The sequence below is a fragment of the Canis lupus genome, chromosome 9, assembly GCF_011100685.1.
Source record: "Canis lupus familiaris isolate Mischka breed German Shepherd chromosome 9, alternate assembly UU_Cfam_GSD_1.0, whole genome shotgun sequence".
Taxonomy (NCBI): domain Eukaryota; kingdom Metazoa; phylum Chordata; class Mammalia; order Carnivora; family Canidae; genus Canis; species Canis lupus.
Window position 1 is genome coordinate 45,141,494 of NC_049230.1, and position 15,756 is coordinate 45,157,249.

Consider the following 15,756-nt stretch of genomic DNA (forward strand, 5'->3'; position numbering starts at 1 on the left):
CTCTCCTGGAGCTCCCCATCAGCAGAAGGAAGACCCAGAAGAATTTTCCATTCAGCCTTAGACATGGGATTAGAAGTTCCTTTTCACATTGGTCTGGAATTCCTAAGGCCAAGAGAAGGAAAATAATTGGAGAAGGTTGTGCTCTGCCTCCCTTTTTGGGTTTATTATTTACACATGTCTGGATCATAGGAAGGTAGTCATAAATTATAGTTCAGACAGTACAGCTAGGAGTGCCTGTGAGCCAGAGCAAGAATACAAGAAGCCAAAATAAGAAGTGTTCCCCCTAAACTTCACAGTTGAGGTTAAGCCAGACAGAGGCAATAGCATGCTCTGTTTGGGGACGTGGTCACATTGAGTCACACAGGGAGTGATCTGTAAATGTTTAGCCTTGGAACCAGAGACAGCAATCCCTTTAGCCCCAAAAACTCCCAGGGCAGGACAGCAATATCTACAAGGACCTCCAAGGTAGGGGTTCCAGACTTCTGTGATGAAGAAACACTATTTAACTGTTTGGCATGTGTACCAAACAGAAAGACATAAACATATGTAATATGTTATTTTAAAAGTAAAATTAAAGATAAATTATAAATTAATTAAATTTATATTAAAATTATTAATTAAGAGATCCCTGGGTAGCTCAGCGGTTTAGCGCCTGCCTTTGGCCCAGGGAGCGATCCTGGAGTCCTGGGATCGAGTCCCATGTCGGGCTCCCTGCATGGAGCCTGCTTCTCCCTCCTCCTGTGTCTCTGCCTCTCTCTCTCTATGTCTATCATAAATAAATAAATAAATATTTTTTAAAAAATTATTAATTAAATACATTAAGTAAATAAATGGTTTAAAACATTAGAAATAGGGATACCTGGGTGGCTCAGTCAGTTAAGCATCTGCCTTCAGCTCAGGTCATGATCCCAGGATACTGGGATCAAGCCCCACATTGTTGGGCCCTCTGCTTCTGCTCTCTCACTCTTGCTGTCTCTCAAATAAATAAATAAATAAAATCTTAAAAAATTAAAAATTAAAGTAAAATAACCATGGTACCAAAGGGGGGAAAAATAAAAATGATGACTCTTAATCCTATCACCATCAAATAATCATATTAGCAATTTTAAAGTATTTTCTTTCAGTCCTTTTACACGTAGTTTTGTATGCTATAATCTTAATTCATTCCTGTATCCCTTTGTTGTTTTTATTAACATCACAGCACTAGCATTTCCCCTGTTGTTATATCTTTATTGCCAACGTTGTTATAGTTATATTTCATAAAGTGATAGTACCATAAATTATTTCATAGTATCCCTCATAATTGTTTATGCTGTCTCAGGTTTTTGCTTCTTGAAGTAATCCTACAAAGAACATCTAATATGTTTTGCATTATTTTTCTAGAACAGATTCTTAAAAATTCTGGAAGTACTAGTAGATCAAAGACCATTTTGATGACTCATGATAGATGTAGTCAATTTTTTTGTTATTTTGTGGAGATTATTTTTACAGATTATGAAAGTCAGTACATTCTTAGCACCTATATTGTGAACTCTAAATACCATTTTTCCCTAAAAGAAACCAGAGCTTCCTGGAGAAATTAGTAATTCCTGGTCTGGGACAGGAAATCTACAAGATGAGTCTGGAGCATCATGTCATACAAGAAGCAAGAAAAATATCAGACTGTAACAGTCATTTCAAAAGGATTTGGGAGCCATATGGGCTTATTTGTACAAAAGGATGTATCCAAGTCCTAACTCCCAGTAACCTGTAAATGTGAATTCAGAAAGAGGGTCTTTGAAGCTATAATTAAGTTAGGGTCTCAAGAAAAGATTATCTTGCATTTAGGGTGAACCCTAAATCCAATGACTGGCTGGCATCCTTAGAAAGGAAAGGGAGGGCAGCCCTGGTGGCGCAGCGGTTTAGTGCCGCTTGCAGCCCGGGGCGTGATCCTGGAGACCCGGGATCGAGTCCCACGTCAGGCTCCCTGCGTGGAGCCTGCTTCTCCCTCTTCCTGTGTCTCTGCGCCTCTCTCTCTGTCTCTATGAATAAATAAATAAATCTCTTAACTCTTAAAAAAAAAAGAAAGGAAAGGGAGAGCTAACAGACACAGGGAAGAAGACCACATGATAGAGGCAGAGATTGGACCTGATTGGAGTAATGTGTCTACCAACCAAGGAACACCAAGGATTGCTAGCAACCAGAAGGTAGAAGAGAGGCATAGAATAGTTTTCCCTCAGAACTTCCAAAGGAACCAACCGTGCCAACACCTTGATTTTGGACTTCTGGCCTCTGTAACTGTGAGAGAATAAATTTGTTTTGTGCCACCACTTTTGTAGTAACTTCTTTGAGGCAGCTGGGAGCATAGCCAGTGTTTCTCTCCCTGGCTGTAGGCTGATGAAGGCAGACGTTGTTTCTTTTGTTTATATCGGTATCCCCAACACCCTCACATAGTGGGTGGCCCATAGCAGCACTTGGTGAATACTTGAACTGCTTTTACTGCCACTTAACCACCATAGGTTTCCAGTGCTGGTGAGTGAGCCTGCAGTTCATAGAGCAGGGAAGATCCTGAAAACTGGGGTCTTTTTAGAATTAATGAAATGATCAGTGTGTCATAAGAAACAAGTACAACTAGCCCAGTGCTACAGGGCAGAGGCTTTGGAGGAAGTTTGACTCCTCAGCCTACCATATACTGTCTTAGGGAGATCACACCTCCATTTTTTCTTCTCCTCTTCCTCATCCTCTTCCTCCTTCTACTCCTTCTTTTTCATTTTATTTATTTGAGAGATAGAGCAAGCATGAACAGCAGGGAGGGCCAGAGGGAGAGGGAGAAAGCAGACACCCCGCTGAGCAGGGAGCCCGGTGCAGGGCTCAATCCCAGGACCCTGGGATCATGACCTGAGCCAAAAACAGATGCTTAACCGACTGAGCCACCCAGGCGCCCACCCCCCCACCCCCCCACCATTTTCTCTTCTGTAAAATGAAGATAATAATAGAATCTTCCTCATAGGGCTGTGAGAATTAAATGAGTCATTACGTGAAAAGTACTTGAAATTGAACCTGAATCATCAAACTCAGGAGATGTTAAGTATTCTTATTATGATACTCCTTTGGATAATTGTTAAGCATGTTTTACTCTCCTATTTTTAATAGCTAGAAGAAAAACTCAAGGAAAAAGTTGATGTAAGTCTGATTGAACGAATCAATCTGACTGGAGAAATGGATACATTTAGCACGTACGTACCTTGCACATATTTGCTTAAGGCCTGCCCTTTACCCCTCAAAAAGCAGAGTGTCTCAGCCTGTTGGCTTGAGGCTACTAAGGAACCTAAGAGGTTTCCAGGGCTTCCTGTCAAATCAGAATTACTCTCCAGTAGCCAGTAAGAAGCAGCATCAGAAGCTAGTGCAGCTGCCTCCCATTTGGCCTGCTCAGATGCAGTCATTTTTAGCTTACAGGGCCTTTATTGTTGCTCTTTCTAGAACAACAAAAGAGAAGAAATCCTTCCTTGACCATCCCTGTAGGAAGGTCAAATCCAAGGCCTTCTGTCTGCCCCACCACTACCCCATATCCACAGAGGGCCAACCCCACCCTCAGTGTCTTAGAATGAAAATGTGAGCAGCTTGATTTTAGCCAGGTGGGAGAGGTTGGAGTGGAGAGTGTCTGTCCAAAAAGTTCAAACTGTAAAGCCTTCTCAAAATAGTTCCTTCACTAGTGTTGCCTTGCAGTTTTTGGTTGTGGTCAGCAAATGAGATTGGGGTAGGTCATAACGAGGAAGAATCAAGATTTTCTTCTTAGGTCATTTCTTCTCCTTTTCTCAATTTTTTTTTTCAAGTTCTGATTTAAACATTTTGAGCAAACAGGTGCTTTTAGAGTAAGAAGTGAAGAGGGATTCTGGGGGAGACTAGCCATGGAATTCCTTGACCTGACTCAATGAAGATACATCCAAATAAGACAGGACATGCAGCAAGAACAAAGAGCCAAAATACTTATCATTGCCATTCATTCCCTTTTGAAATCAAACTTGAGTTTTTCTGATGAAATGATGAATCTAATTTTGATCCAGGTGCCTAAAAGATTTGGCAGGGGCTGTGTTAGTCATTCAAAAAATTACTTCTTTAAAGTTATGACCAGTAATTTGTTTGATTTGCAGTGTCATCTCGAGCAGCATCCAGTTATTGGTTCAAGATCTGGATGCTGCCTGTGATCCTGCCCTTACTGCCATGAGCAAGGTAAGGTTTGGAAAGTGCCGCTTCTTAGACCTCCAAGAGTGACCCCAAGTGCTTTCTGTCAGCCCTTGCCTGGAGCATCTTCAGGCTCTTCACTGCTTCAAGTGTCAGCTGAGAGCAGATCATATATCTTGTCCCTTAGGTGAACTGCTTGTCCTCTGAGGATGAGACAGGGAGTAGGTGTGTTTGGTAAGTCAATAGGACATGTCTTTGTTCAACATCTGACACATGCTAAAAACCTTAATGTAGTCACACTAGAATGAGTGTTTTTGTTGGTGCTTACAGCAGTAACTCGTGACTCGTTCTGAGCTCCTGTATCAGTACAGTATTATTTGATCAGGTTGTGGACCTTGGTTTTCTAATGTGGTGGCGCATCAGTCAACCCTGGGTCCTCAGTCCCCTCCTGGAGTACGTGCTGCCTTGTGTTACTATTTGGCTTTTATGTGCCTGTATCTTTTCTTCCTAAAAGAATGTAAATTCTCAAAGTACCTGGACCATATAGGATATAAAAGATTCTTGTTTCTTGATTAGTTAAGTTGGAAATCCGCAGTTCTTTATTGATTTTTTTATTTTATTATTTTTTAAAGATTTAATTTATTTATTCATGAGAGACACACACACAGAGAGAGACAGAGACACAGGCAGAGGAAGAAGCAGGCTCCACTCAGGGAGCCCAACACGGGACCTGATCCTGGGTCTCTAGGATCATGCCCTGGGCTGAAGGTGGCGCTAAACCACGGAGCCACCTAGGTTGCCCTCTTTATTGATTTTTAATCTAAATGACATGAAGCTGTCCACTCTAGAATTTCTAGAGCAGGGCTCAGCAAACTACAGCTTGTAGTCCAAGTCTTACCCCTTGCCTATTTTTGTACATAAGGTTTTATGGGAACACAGCCATGCTTATTCATGTATATGCTTTCTAAGGGTGCTTTTGTGTTACAATGGCAGAATTAAGTAATTAACAAGAAATTAAGTAATGAGACCATATGGCTCAAAAAGCCTTAAATATTTACTGTCTGGCCCTTTATAGTAGATGTTTGCCAGTGCTTGTTCTCGAGTTATCAGACTTTTGTAGCATTCTTACAAACTCTGGAGAAAGAACTTCTCTGGAGCATACTGGCCAGTAGCACAGTACAGTGGAAAAATCACTGGCTTTGGAGTCAAACCTAACTCTCCTCATTCCTTTGTGGGTGTTGAGCACATAACCTCTCTGCGCCCAAGTTAACTCCTAGGTATGTGCAATGTGCCTCTCTGCCTCCCAGTGTTACAAGGACAGAGCACGAAGAGAGTGGCCTGAGGACAACTAGTGTTGGTGCTCTTTCCCTCTTATCAGGAGGAGTGGCCATGTCACAAGGTTGTGTAAGCACACATTTGGTCTGAATTTGGTTTCGTAGTAAATTGTAAATATTTAACAAAAATAGGATACAAACCAAAACTTAAGCTGCAGAGTTTTATGAAGCTAAGTGGGGAGTCCTGAATAGCTGATGTCACAGTGTCTATTCAAAAGGCTGATCCTTCCACCTGTATTTCCAGGATTCTTGGTGTTTATGAGTAGAACATATGCAGACAAATTGAGGCTAACCCTTTTTCTTAAAGGAACAGGCTCTGAAGATTCATTCTGTGGGCTCTGATTATCCCTTCACTGCTGGTGAGCATTCACTATATCCTGCATGTGATCTGTTCCAGCTGCCATCTCTCCTGAACTGCCACACACTTTAGATTGGAATGCAGCTGGTGAAAGAATTTTTACATTTACCAAAGGAAGAGTGGATTTTTTTTCCCAGTGAAATAACAGTTGTAGGGGGTTTAACACTCCAGGTGTTGCTTTTATGAACTGTCAGTTCATTAGTGGATTTCCCTCACACTCCCCCCACCTCCACCCATTTCTCCTCCAGACTCACACCAGCAAATATTAACAGAGACCATACCTCCAGAATCTTTTGTTTATATCATAGGAAAACCACAGACTAGGGAACGCAGCAGCTGGGAGACTATTACTCTTTGTCTGAGTCTTTGGAGTTTTAGTGAAATGAAATCCATGTGATGAAAATGACCAGATATAAACAAGCCAAGTGGTCACAAATTGATTCAACATACACTCTGTTATTTGTGCCTGCATCCTGTTTTGTATAGTTTCTTTTAAGGTTTTTTTAAAACTTTGGTTTTGTGATAATGCTTATTTTTGTCTCTGGTTCCATCATTTTTGCCTTTGGTTGGACAGTTCAATTCAGACTCTACCCAGCATGGTACTGGGAGTTGCAAAGTCAGGAAAGACCATGGACCTTACCCCAGGGTGCTTAGATTCCACATAGTGTAGGGTAAGAGATGTGTGAGATGAGAGGAATGCTCAAAACAGCAATATAAATTATGGGGGAAAGTACAAAATATGCCCTCTTTAAAAGAGGATTGGGGATCCCTGGGTGGCGCAGCGGTTTGGCGCCTGCCTTTGGCCCAGGGCGCGATCCTGGAGACCCGGGATCGAATCCCACATCGGGCTCCCGGTGCATGGAGCCTGCTTCTCCCTCGGCCTATGTCTCTGCCTCTCTCTCTCTCTCTGTGACTATCATAAATAAATAAAAATTGAAAAAAAATATTAAAATAAATAAATAAATAAATAAATAAATAAATAAATAAATAAATAAATAAATATAAAAGAGGAGTGTTTGTATCTCTTCATGCCAGGTGAGGAAGCAAAGAAAGCCTTTTTAAGAAGTGGCATTTGAAATAGACCATGACGGATGGTGAAGTTTTGAACAAATTTGTGATCAGGAGGGTGTTCCAAACAGGGTGACAATCTGAGCAAAGATTTATAAAGTTAGGAAAGCTCAGAACTTTGTCAAAATTGCGAGTCTCTTTCCCAGAGTACTCGGTACTTGCGCTCACATAGTCAAGATCAAAAACAGGAAATGGGCTGCCCTGGAGGAGTTTATTATAATCTGGTAGAGAGAAAACTTTGAATAATTGATTCTGTAAATAAATGGATTTTATAAATAGTGAGAAAATGAGTGTTGGGCCTGCCCACTTGGAGTGGAATTGTTAGATGATTCTGAGTTGAAGATAGGAAGCTTCTCTGACAAAATGAGTTGAGCTAAGCAATTCAGTTTTGTCATTCTCCTAGGAAGAGGCCCTGTTCTCACTTGAAGGCACCCCATGACCCCGTCCTTGGGAAGCATGTAGGGCTTTCATTATCTGTCCCATTATATATGCCACTCCTGCACATATACCTATACTCTAGCCTCTGAGCCACTTCTTTTTTTTTTTTTTTTTTTTTAAGATTTTATTTATTTATTCATGAGAGTCACACACAAAGAGAGAGAGAGGCAGAGGGAGAAGCGGGCTCCATGCAGGAAGCCCAGTGTGTGACTCAATCCCGGGACCCCAGGATCACGCCCTGGGCCGAAGGCAGACGCTCAACCGCTGAGCCACCCAGGTGTCCCATCTTTGAGCCACTTCTACTTCCCTGGATGCGTTACTTGGGATGGGGGGGGGGGGGGGGGGCGTGTTCCCTCCCTTTTCTCTTTCTGTTCTTTCTGCCTGGAATTCTCTTCCCACTATTGTCTGCCCAATGAGCACACCTTTTAAGATCTAGCTCATATTTGTCCCCTTTTTAAATATTAAGGTATGATTCACATACCACAAAATTCACCCTTTTAAAGCATATAATTCGGTGGGTTTTAGTACGTTCCCAAGACCATGCAGCCACTACCAGTAGTTCCAGAACATCTTCATCACACCAAAAAATGAAACCTCCTACTCATTAGCACTCACTTCTCCTTTCCCTAACAATCACTAATCTACTTTCTTTATGGATTTGCCTATTCTGGACAGTTCACGTAAATGGAATCATACAATATGTGGCCATTTGTGACTGGTTTTCTTCACTTTGCTTAATGTTTTCAGTGTTCATCCTTGCAATATCTTGTATCAGTACTTCCTTTTTCTGGCTGAATAATATTCTATTGTGTGAATATACCACATTTTGTTTATTTGTTCATCAGTTGATGACATTTGGGTTATGTCCACTTTTTAACTATTATGAATAATGCTATGGATATTCATGTACGAGTTTTTGTATGAATATGTTTTTAATTCTCACATATATGCCTAGGAGTGGAACTGCTATATCGTGTGGGTAGCTCTATGCTTAACATTTTGAGGAACTGCTAAACTGTTTTCCATGAGTACCTACACCATTTTACATTGCCACTAGCAATGTACAAGGGTTCTAATTTTTCCATACCTTTACCAATGCCTTTTTTTTTATAGGCATTCTACCTCACTATGGTTTTAGTTTGTATTTGTTTCTTTGATGACTCAGACATTAGCATCTTTTCATGTGCTTATTGGCCATTTGTGTATCTTCTTTGAAGAAATATCAATTGAAATTCTTTGCCCATTTTTAAATTGGGTTATCCTTTTGTTGAGTTGTAAAAGTCCTTTTATAGTCTGAATACTAGACCCCTTATCAGATATATGATTCGCAAATATTTTCTCCCTTTTTGTGGGTTGTCTTTTCACTTTTTTTTTTAAGATTTTATTTATTTATTCATGAGAGACAGAGAGAGAGAGAGAGAGAGAGAGAGAGAGAGAGAGGCAGAGACACAGGCAGAGGGAGAAGCAGGCTCCATGCAGGGAGCCCGACATGGGACTCGATCCCGGGTCTCCAGGATCATACCCCGGGACGAAGGCAGGCGCTAAACCACTGAGCCACCCAGGCTGCCCTGTCTTTTCACTTTCATGATTATGTCCTTTGAAACACTAAAGTTTTAGTTTAGTTGAAGTCCAGTTTTTATATTTTTTCTTCCGGTGCTTGTGCTTTTAGTGTGATATCTAAGAAACCATTGCCTAATCCAGAATTACAGACTTACCCCTGTATTTTCTTCTAAGCTTTTTATAGTTTTAACTCTTATATTTGGACCTTCAATCCATTATCGAGTTAATTTTTGTACGTGGTGTGAGGTAAGGATTCAACCTCATTCCTTTGCATGTAGATATACAGCTATCCCAGTACCATTTGTTGAAAAGATTATTCTTTACCCAATGGGAAGTCTTGACACTCTTGCCAAAAATCTGTTGACCATTGATATACAAGTTTATTTCTGGGCTTTCAGTTATATTCTGTTGTCTTTATGCAGTACCACACTGTTTTGATTATTGTAGCTTTATAGCAAGCTTTAAAATCAGGATGTATGAATCTTCCCAAGTTTGTTCTTTTTCAAGATTGTTTTGGCTATTTTGATCTCTTGCAAGTATGCCTGGGTGGCTCAGTCGGTTAAGCATCCAACTCTTGATTTTGGCTCAGGTCATGATCTCAGGGTTATGAGATCAAGCGCCATGCTGGATGTAGAGCCTGCTTAATATTCTCTCTCTCCCTCTCCCTCTGTTCCTCCCACCCACCTCCCTCAATGATAATAATAATAATAAATTGATTTGTTGCAGTGTCCCCATTTTTTGTCTCATCCACAATATCCTTCTCCCTAAAAGACACCACAGTACCTAGATTATCTCTTTACTTTGTTATACAATTCTTTCTATATCTGTCTCTTCTATTAAGCTTTAAACAGTTTGAGGGCTGTGTCTTACTCACTTTTGGATATCCATAGCATAGCTTAATATTCACTGAATATTCGTAATATTCACTGAATGATTTTGAAGGTAAAGAGAGCAGGAAGAAGAAAGAACTAAAGTTTGTAGACCCCCAAGGGATCCCTGGGTGGCGCAGCGGTTTGGCGCCTGCCTTTGGCCCAGGGCGCGATCCTGGAGACCTGGGATCAAATCCCATGTCGGGCTCCCGGTGCATGGAGCCTGCTTCTCCCTCTGCCTGTGTCTCTGCCTCTCTCCCTCTCTCTCTCTCTGTGTGACTATCATAAGTAAATTAAAAAAAATTTAAAAAAAAAAAAAAAAGTTTGTAGACCCCATTTGATGAGAGAATGGTGACAAAGTGAGATATAGATGACCCCACTGAACAGATTTAGCTGGATGGAGCTGGTAGACATAGAGTATGTTTATAAGAAATGGCAGGATCATAGACTCTGAAATCTTTGGGTATGTACCAGTGCTGTTGAAGATATGATGTTCCTTGATAGTACTCAATAACAAGACTTCTTACTTTAACAAGTAACATCCTGGAGCTGATTGAAGGAACGTCAGAAATAGGAAATACCCACATCTAGCTGTTAGCTCCCGAAGTGTAGGCAAGAGACCTGCTGCTGGAAGAAGGGAGGAAAACACAGAGTGGCAAAGTTTGATAGAAAATACACAGGAACAGCCTTAAATAAGCCAGGCCCTTATGGAGGAAGTAAAAGATGGTAAGAGTTTAATGGTCTCTCTGAAACTATAACTTTGAGATTACAGTAATGTGTGACGCCTGAGTGGCTCAGCAGTTGAGTGTCTGTCTGCCTTTGGCTCAGGGCATGGTCCTGGGGTCCTGGGATCAAGTCCTGCTTTGGGCTCCCCACAGAGAGCCTGCTTCTCCCTCTGCCTATGTCTCTGCCTCTCTCTTTGTATCTCACATGAATAAATAAAATCTTTAAAACAACAAAAAAGAGGGACACCTGGGTGGCTCAGCGGTTGAGCGTCTGCCTTTGGCTCAGGATATAATCCTGGAGGGCAGCCCGGGTGGCTTAGCGGTTTAGCGCCATCTTCAGTCCAGGGCCTGATCCTGCAGACCCGGGATCGAGTCCCACGTCGGGCTCCCTGCATGAAGCCTGCTTCTCCCTCTGCCTGTGTCTCTGCCTCTCTCTCTGTCTCTCATGAATAAATAAATAAAATCTAAAAAAAAAAAAAAAAAGGATATAATCCTGGAGTCCCAGGATTGAGTCCCACATCGGGCTCCCTGCATGGAGCCTGCTTCTCCCTCTGCCTGTGTCTCTGCCTCTCTCTCTCTCTCTCTCTCTCTGTATCTTTCATGAATAAATAAATAAAATCTTAAAAAGATTACAGTAATGTTGTGGATAAGTTATGTCAGAATTACCTTTCAGACCACTTTCCCCTCCTATACTGCATTATTTTCTTAGATGAGCTCTATGATATGACAGTAAGTTATTATTTATGGAGCACTTAACCAGGAATCAGCACCCAAATGCAGTATCTTATTCAACTCTGATCATAAATTTATAAGGTACTTGAATTATTTCCTTCTGCCTTTCACAGATAAGGGAACTGAAACTCAGAGAAGTTAAGTCACTTATCCCAAATCTCTTAGATAGCATGTGGGAGAGCCAGGATTCAAATTCAGGTCTGTCTATGCAGGAACATACTACACCATACATACCAAGTAAGAGTAAGTCCTTTTGGCAGATGTGGAAATAAGGCAAAATTAGCTTAAGTAACTTGCCTAAAAGTGGTGGGTGGGTCCCTAAATCATTGTGTGCCCAGTATTGCTGAGTTAATGTAAATATTCATGCTTGGCTAATTATGAGCTCTTCAAGCATTCACAAGCATTCTGTTTGATATTTGTCTTCAGCTTTCAGCTTTTCTTTATCTGATACCATGACTTTCCTATAGGGGAGAAAAAAGGCTGAGCAACCAACCCAGATATTCCAGTCTGCTTTGCATATTTCTCCCTGAAAAGTCATTCTGGTGTGTTTGTTTTCTTTTTTATAATATGCCCAAAGCCATATATAGCCTTATAACACTGAAGCCAGAAATAAAACCAAGTCCTGATTCTTGAAAAAGCAGTTGTTTGGAATGCTTTAGTGGAAATATGAAGAGTTCTGTCTTTTTTTTTTTTCTTTAAGATTTTATTTATTTATTCATGAGAGACACAGAGAGAGAGAGAGAGGCAGAGACATAGGCAGAGGGAGAAGCAGGATCCACACAGGGAACCCGATGTGGGACTCGATCCCGGGGCTCGATCCCGGAGCTCCGGGATCACGCCCTGAGCCAAAGACAGACACTCAACCCCTGAGCCACCCGGGCATCCCAAGTTCTGTCTTTTAAATGTGAATTCTATAAATTCTTAGCAATCACCCATTGTAATTAGGCTTTATAAGTAGGATTTTTTAAAAATCCTATGCCTTCCTTAAAAAGAGACCATTGGTCCCATGATACCCTCCTCACTACATCCTTTATCCTAGGGGTATTCACATCACTGGGTCAAAAGAATCTCTCTGTCCAAAATCAAACACACTTAGTTTTTTGCCCATTAATGGTAGTTTTAGGGGAAAAGAAAGAAAAAAAAAACTAAACAAATTAAATTTTCTTACAGTCTGGCATGTAATTTCTATTAGGTTTCAAGATTGTGAACATGTACTGATTTAGGAGGCTGCATTCCTATCCCCCAAAGACATTTGAAATAGCTAGAACAGTCTTCAAATCTGTTCTCGTTTTCCTCAGTCATTAAAATGTAGATCTATTTCAGGGGGCCCACAAAACTCCATGGTTAAGAAATCTCACATTCATTACCACTTACAATCAAAGCACATCTTTCTTTTTTTATAAAAGAGATTTTTTTTTCATTATGTCCAAAGCAAATCCCCTTCATTTTTAAAAATACAGATTTTGGGAGGTGCTGGGTGAAAACAATTTGAAAATTTCTGCCAAAAATCTTAGCATTTTACATAGCATTTGATCTCTACAATTCAAGGAAATTAATTAGATGTTAATAATTATGAATGTTTAGAAAATACACACATGCACACATATATACCCACACACACACATGAGGTTGTCCTTTACCAGACCGTTTTTAAATGAAAATAATTATCAAAAGGGAGTTGATTACATATATTTTAAGGGAAGAAGTACATTAGAATACTTAAAATGAAATCTGGAGTCCAGAGTTCTAACACTATCTGTTCAACCTGCTAAGTGTGTGACTTGGCTAAGTTACCTAACCTCTCTGATCCTCGGTTTTCTTGGTTATAAAATTGGGATGATAATATCTATAATCCGGACAGTTACTGAAAGATGACATATGGAGTACTCTTAACATAGTGCTTGTCAGGTATTCATTCCATGGTAAATGTTAACTATTGTTATGGTTTTAACAAATACTCTGTACTATGGAATATATGCAATCACTTTAAATTACTGTAGCTCTGAATTAAATGTCATAGAAAACTATTAAAACCTACTAAATGAGAAAAAAATTATAAGTACATAAAGTATGAACTTATATTTTAAAAATACCTGTATAAAAAGACTGAAATAAATCTATTAATTGGAATATGAGTGATTTAAATTTTAAATTTTCTTTTTAAAAAATTCTATTTTTGTTTTTATTTTATTTTAAATATTTTATTTACTTATTCATGAGAGACACACAGAGAGAGAGGCAGAGACATAGGCAGAGAGAGAAGCAGGCTCCATGCAGGGAGCCCGATGTGGGACTCGATCCTGGGACACCAGGATCACACCCTGAACCGAAGACAGGCGCTAAACCACTGAGCCACCCAGGGATCCCCATCAAGTTGCTTTTAAGAAAGGGTATAAAGGCACTTGGGTGGCTCAGTCAGTTAAGCATCTGGCTCTTGGTTTCAGCTCAGGCCATGATCTTCCTTTTGGGAGATTGAGCCCTGCATGGGGCTCCCCGTTCAGCAGAGAATCTACTTCCTCCCTGCCCCTCCGCTCACCCTCTTTCTTAAAATAAATAAATAAATCTTAAAAAAAGAAAAGGTTGTATAAATTCACCTTCCCATTGGTGTAGCAGTGAGTAGGAAAAATATACATATTTATCTTCTTAAAGCCATTCTTATTCCACTGTCTATTCTGGATCTTCTTGATTTTCCCCTTGTAGTCAAGGAACATGGATCTTTGTCCTCTTCACTGCCATCACCACTACCACATGACTGCATACTACAGCCTCATACATAGATTTTGCTTACTTCAATTCTGTAAGCTGATTTCAAGTTCTTGTAAGATGGTAACATTTTTGAAAAGCAACATGGTAAAATGGAAAGAACATGGTGGACTTTGGAGTTAGACATACCAATTTCTTTTTTTTTTTTAAGATTTATTTATTTATTCATAGAGACACAGACTGAGAGAGGCAGAGACACAAGCAGGCTCCACGCAGGGAGCCCGATGTGGGACTTGATCCTGGATCCTAGGATCACAACCTGAGCCGAAGGCAGGCTCCCAACCACTGAGCCACCCAGGCATCCCAACATACCAATTTCTAAATCTCAGCCCTGCTAACTTATCAGTTATGCTTCATTAGACAAATCACTTATTATCCTCAAGTCTGTTTTATCTATAGAGCAGGAGTAATATTACCTTCTTTACTGTATTATTGTAGGCAGTAAGTTCATGTGAAAATGTCAGCTACGTGATGCGTGGTACATAGTAGATGCTCAAAAAATGTTCCTTCTCCCTTTTTATTTCTTACACAGTGCTTGGTCCAGTGCTAAACACTCACAAGATACCTATAAATATAGCAAACGCCTGTTATAGGAGTAAAAGTAGCCCAGACAAGCGTTAGAGTGCATGTGTGTTGCTTGGGCAAAGGCCGTTTTTTGGGTCTAGTGGCCCAGCAGCCTAAATCACAACACTAGACTCTGATTGCCCAAAATATTCCCAGAATCCACAAGTCTCAGTCTGTGTTCTGTATCTCTCTGGCTCCGTGATCAAAATGAATAGGTGGGGGGCACCTGGGTGCTCATTTGTGAGGCATCTGCCTTTTTTTGTTTTTGTTTTAAGATTTTATTTATTTATTCATGCGAGACAGAGAGAGAAGCAAAGACATAGAGGGAGAAGCAGGCTCCTCGCAGGGAGACCCATGTGGGACTCCATTTCAGGACCCCGGGATCACAACCTGAGCTGAAGACAGACACTCAACCACTGAGCAACCTGGTGTCCCAAGGCGTCTGCCTTTGGCTTGGGTTGTAATCCCAGGATCCTGGGATCAAGCCCTGCATCAGGCTCCCCACTTGGCAGAGAGTCTGCTTCTCCTTCTCCCTCTGTCCCTCCTCCTGTTAATGCCTTCTCTCTCTCATTCACTCTGTATCTCAAATAAATAAATATTTTTTAAAATGAATAGGTGGGAATTTGATTTTGAGGAACAGTAGTTTCTCAGGAGGCCTCTCTCCAAGCTTCATATAGCAACAGATAAAAACAAGTTCCAAAGTAAGCTCATTGTAGAGCCCTGTTCTCTGATTGATGGATTGGTCAAAATTCTCTGCTACAGCGGGCTCTCTCTAGGAAGTGATTATCTCCCCAGGCTTCCCTGTAAAGTATTAATATCAATCACACATGCTGTCCTCAGGTGGCAGAAATCGTGGTTGTGCCCCTGACCCCAGTCTCTCTATATAGCTAAGTGTGATCATTTCCTTGTGTGCAGTTTCAGTGAATCCTATATCTTAGTTACAGCTTTTGTAAACTGTTTTTCTTGTGTATATAGTAGCAGTAGTATGCAACCCTACCTAAATAAAAAGCACAAAAGGAAAAACTTTTAAGTAGGGAGGGGTAAATTTTAAATGTCAGATCCAACCTGGAAAAGTTGGAATTTTTTTTTTTAATTTTTATTTATTTATGATAGTCACAGAGAGAGAGAGGGAGAGAGAGGCAAAGACACAGGCAGAGGGAGAAGCAGGCTCCATGCACCGGGAG

General features: G+C 40.6%; 1 protein-coding gene across 2 annotated transcripts in view; it reads left to right on the forward strand.

Annotated features, from left to right (window-relative positions):
• VPS53 (VPS53 subunit of GARP complex) overlaps nt 1–15,756 on the forward strand; it is a 167,903-nt gene that overhangs the window by 98,261 nt on the left and 53,886 nt on the right. For both annotated transcript variants that reach the window (XR_005364750.1, XM_038548440.1), the window contains exons 16-17: nt 3,133–3,215; nt 4,131–4,209. Coding sequence is in view for 1 of the 2 variants with exons in the window: in XM_038548440.1 (XP_038404368.1) it covers nt 3,133–3,215; nt 4,131–4,209 (162 nt within the window). In the remaining variant the exon portion in view is untranslated. The remainder of the gene's footprint in view (nt 1–3,132; nt 3,216–4,130; nt 4,210–15,756) is intronic.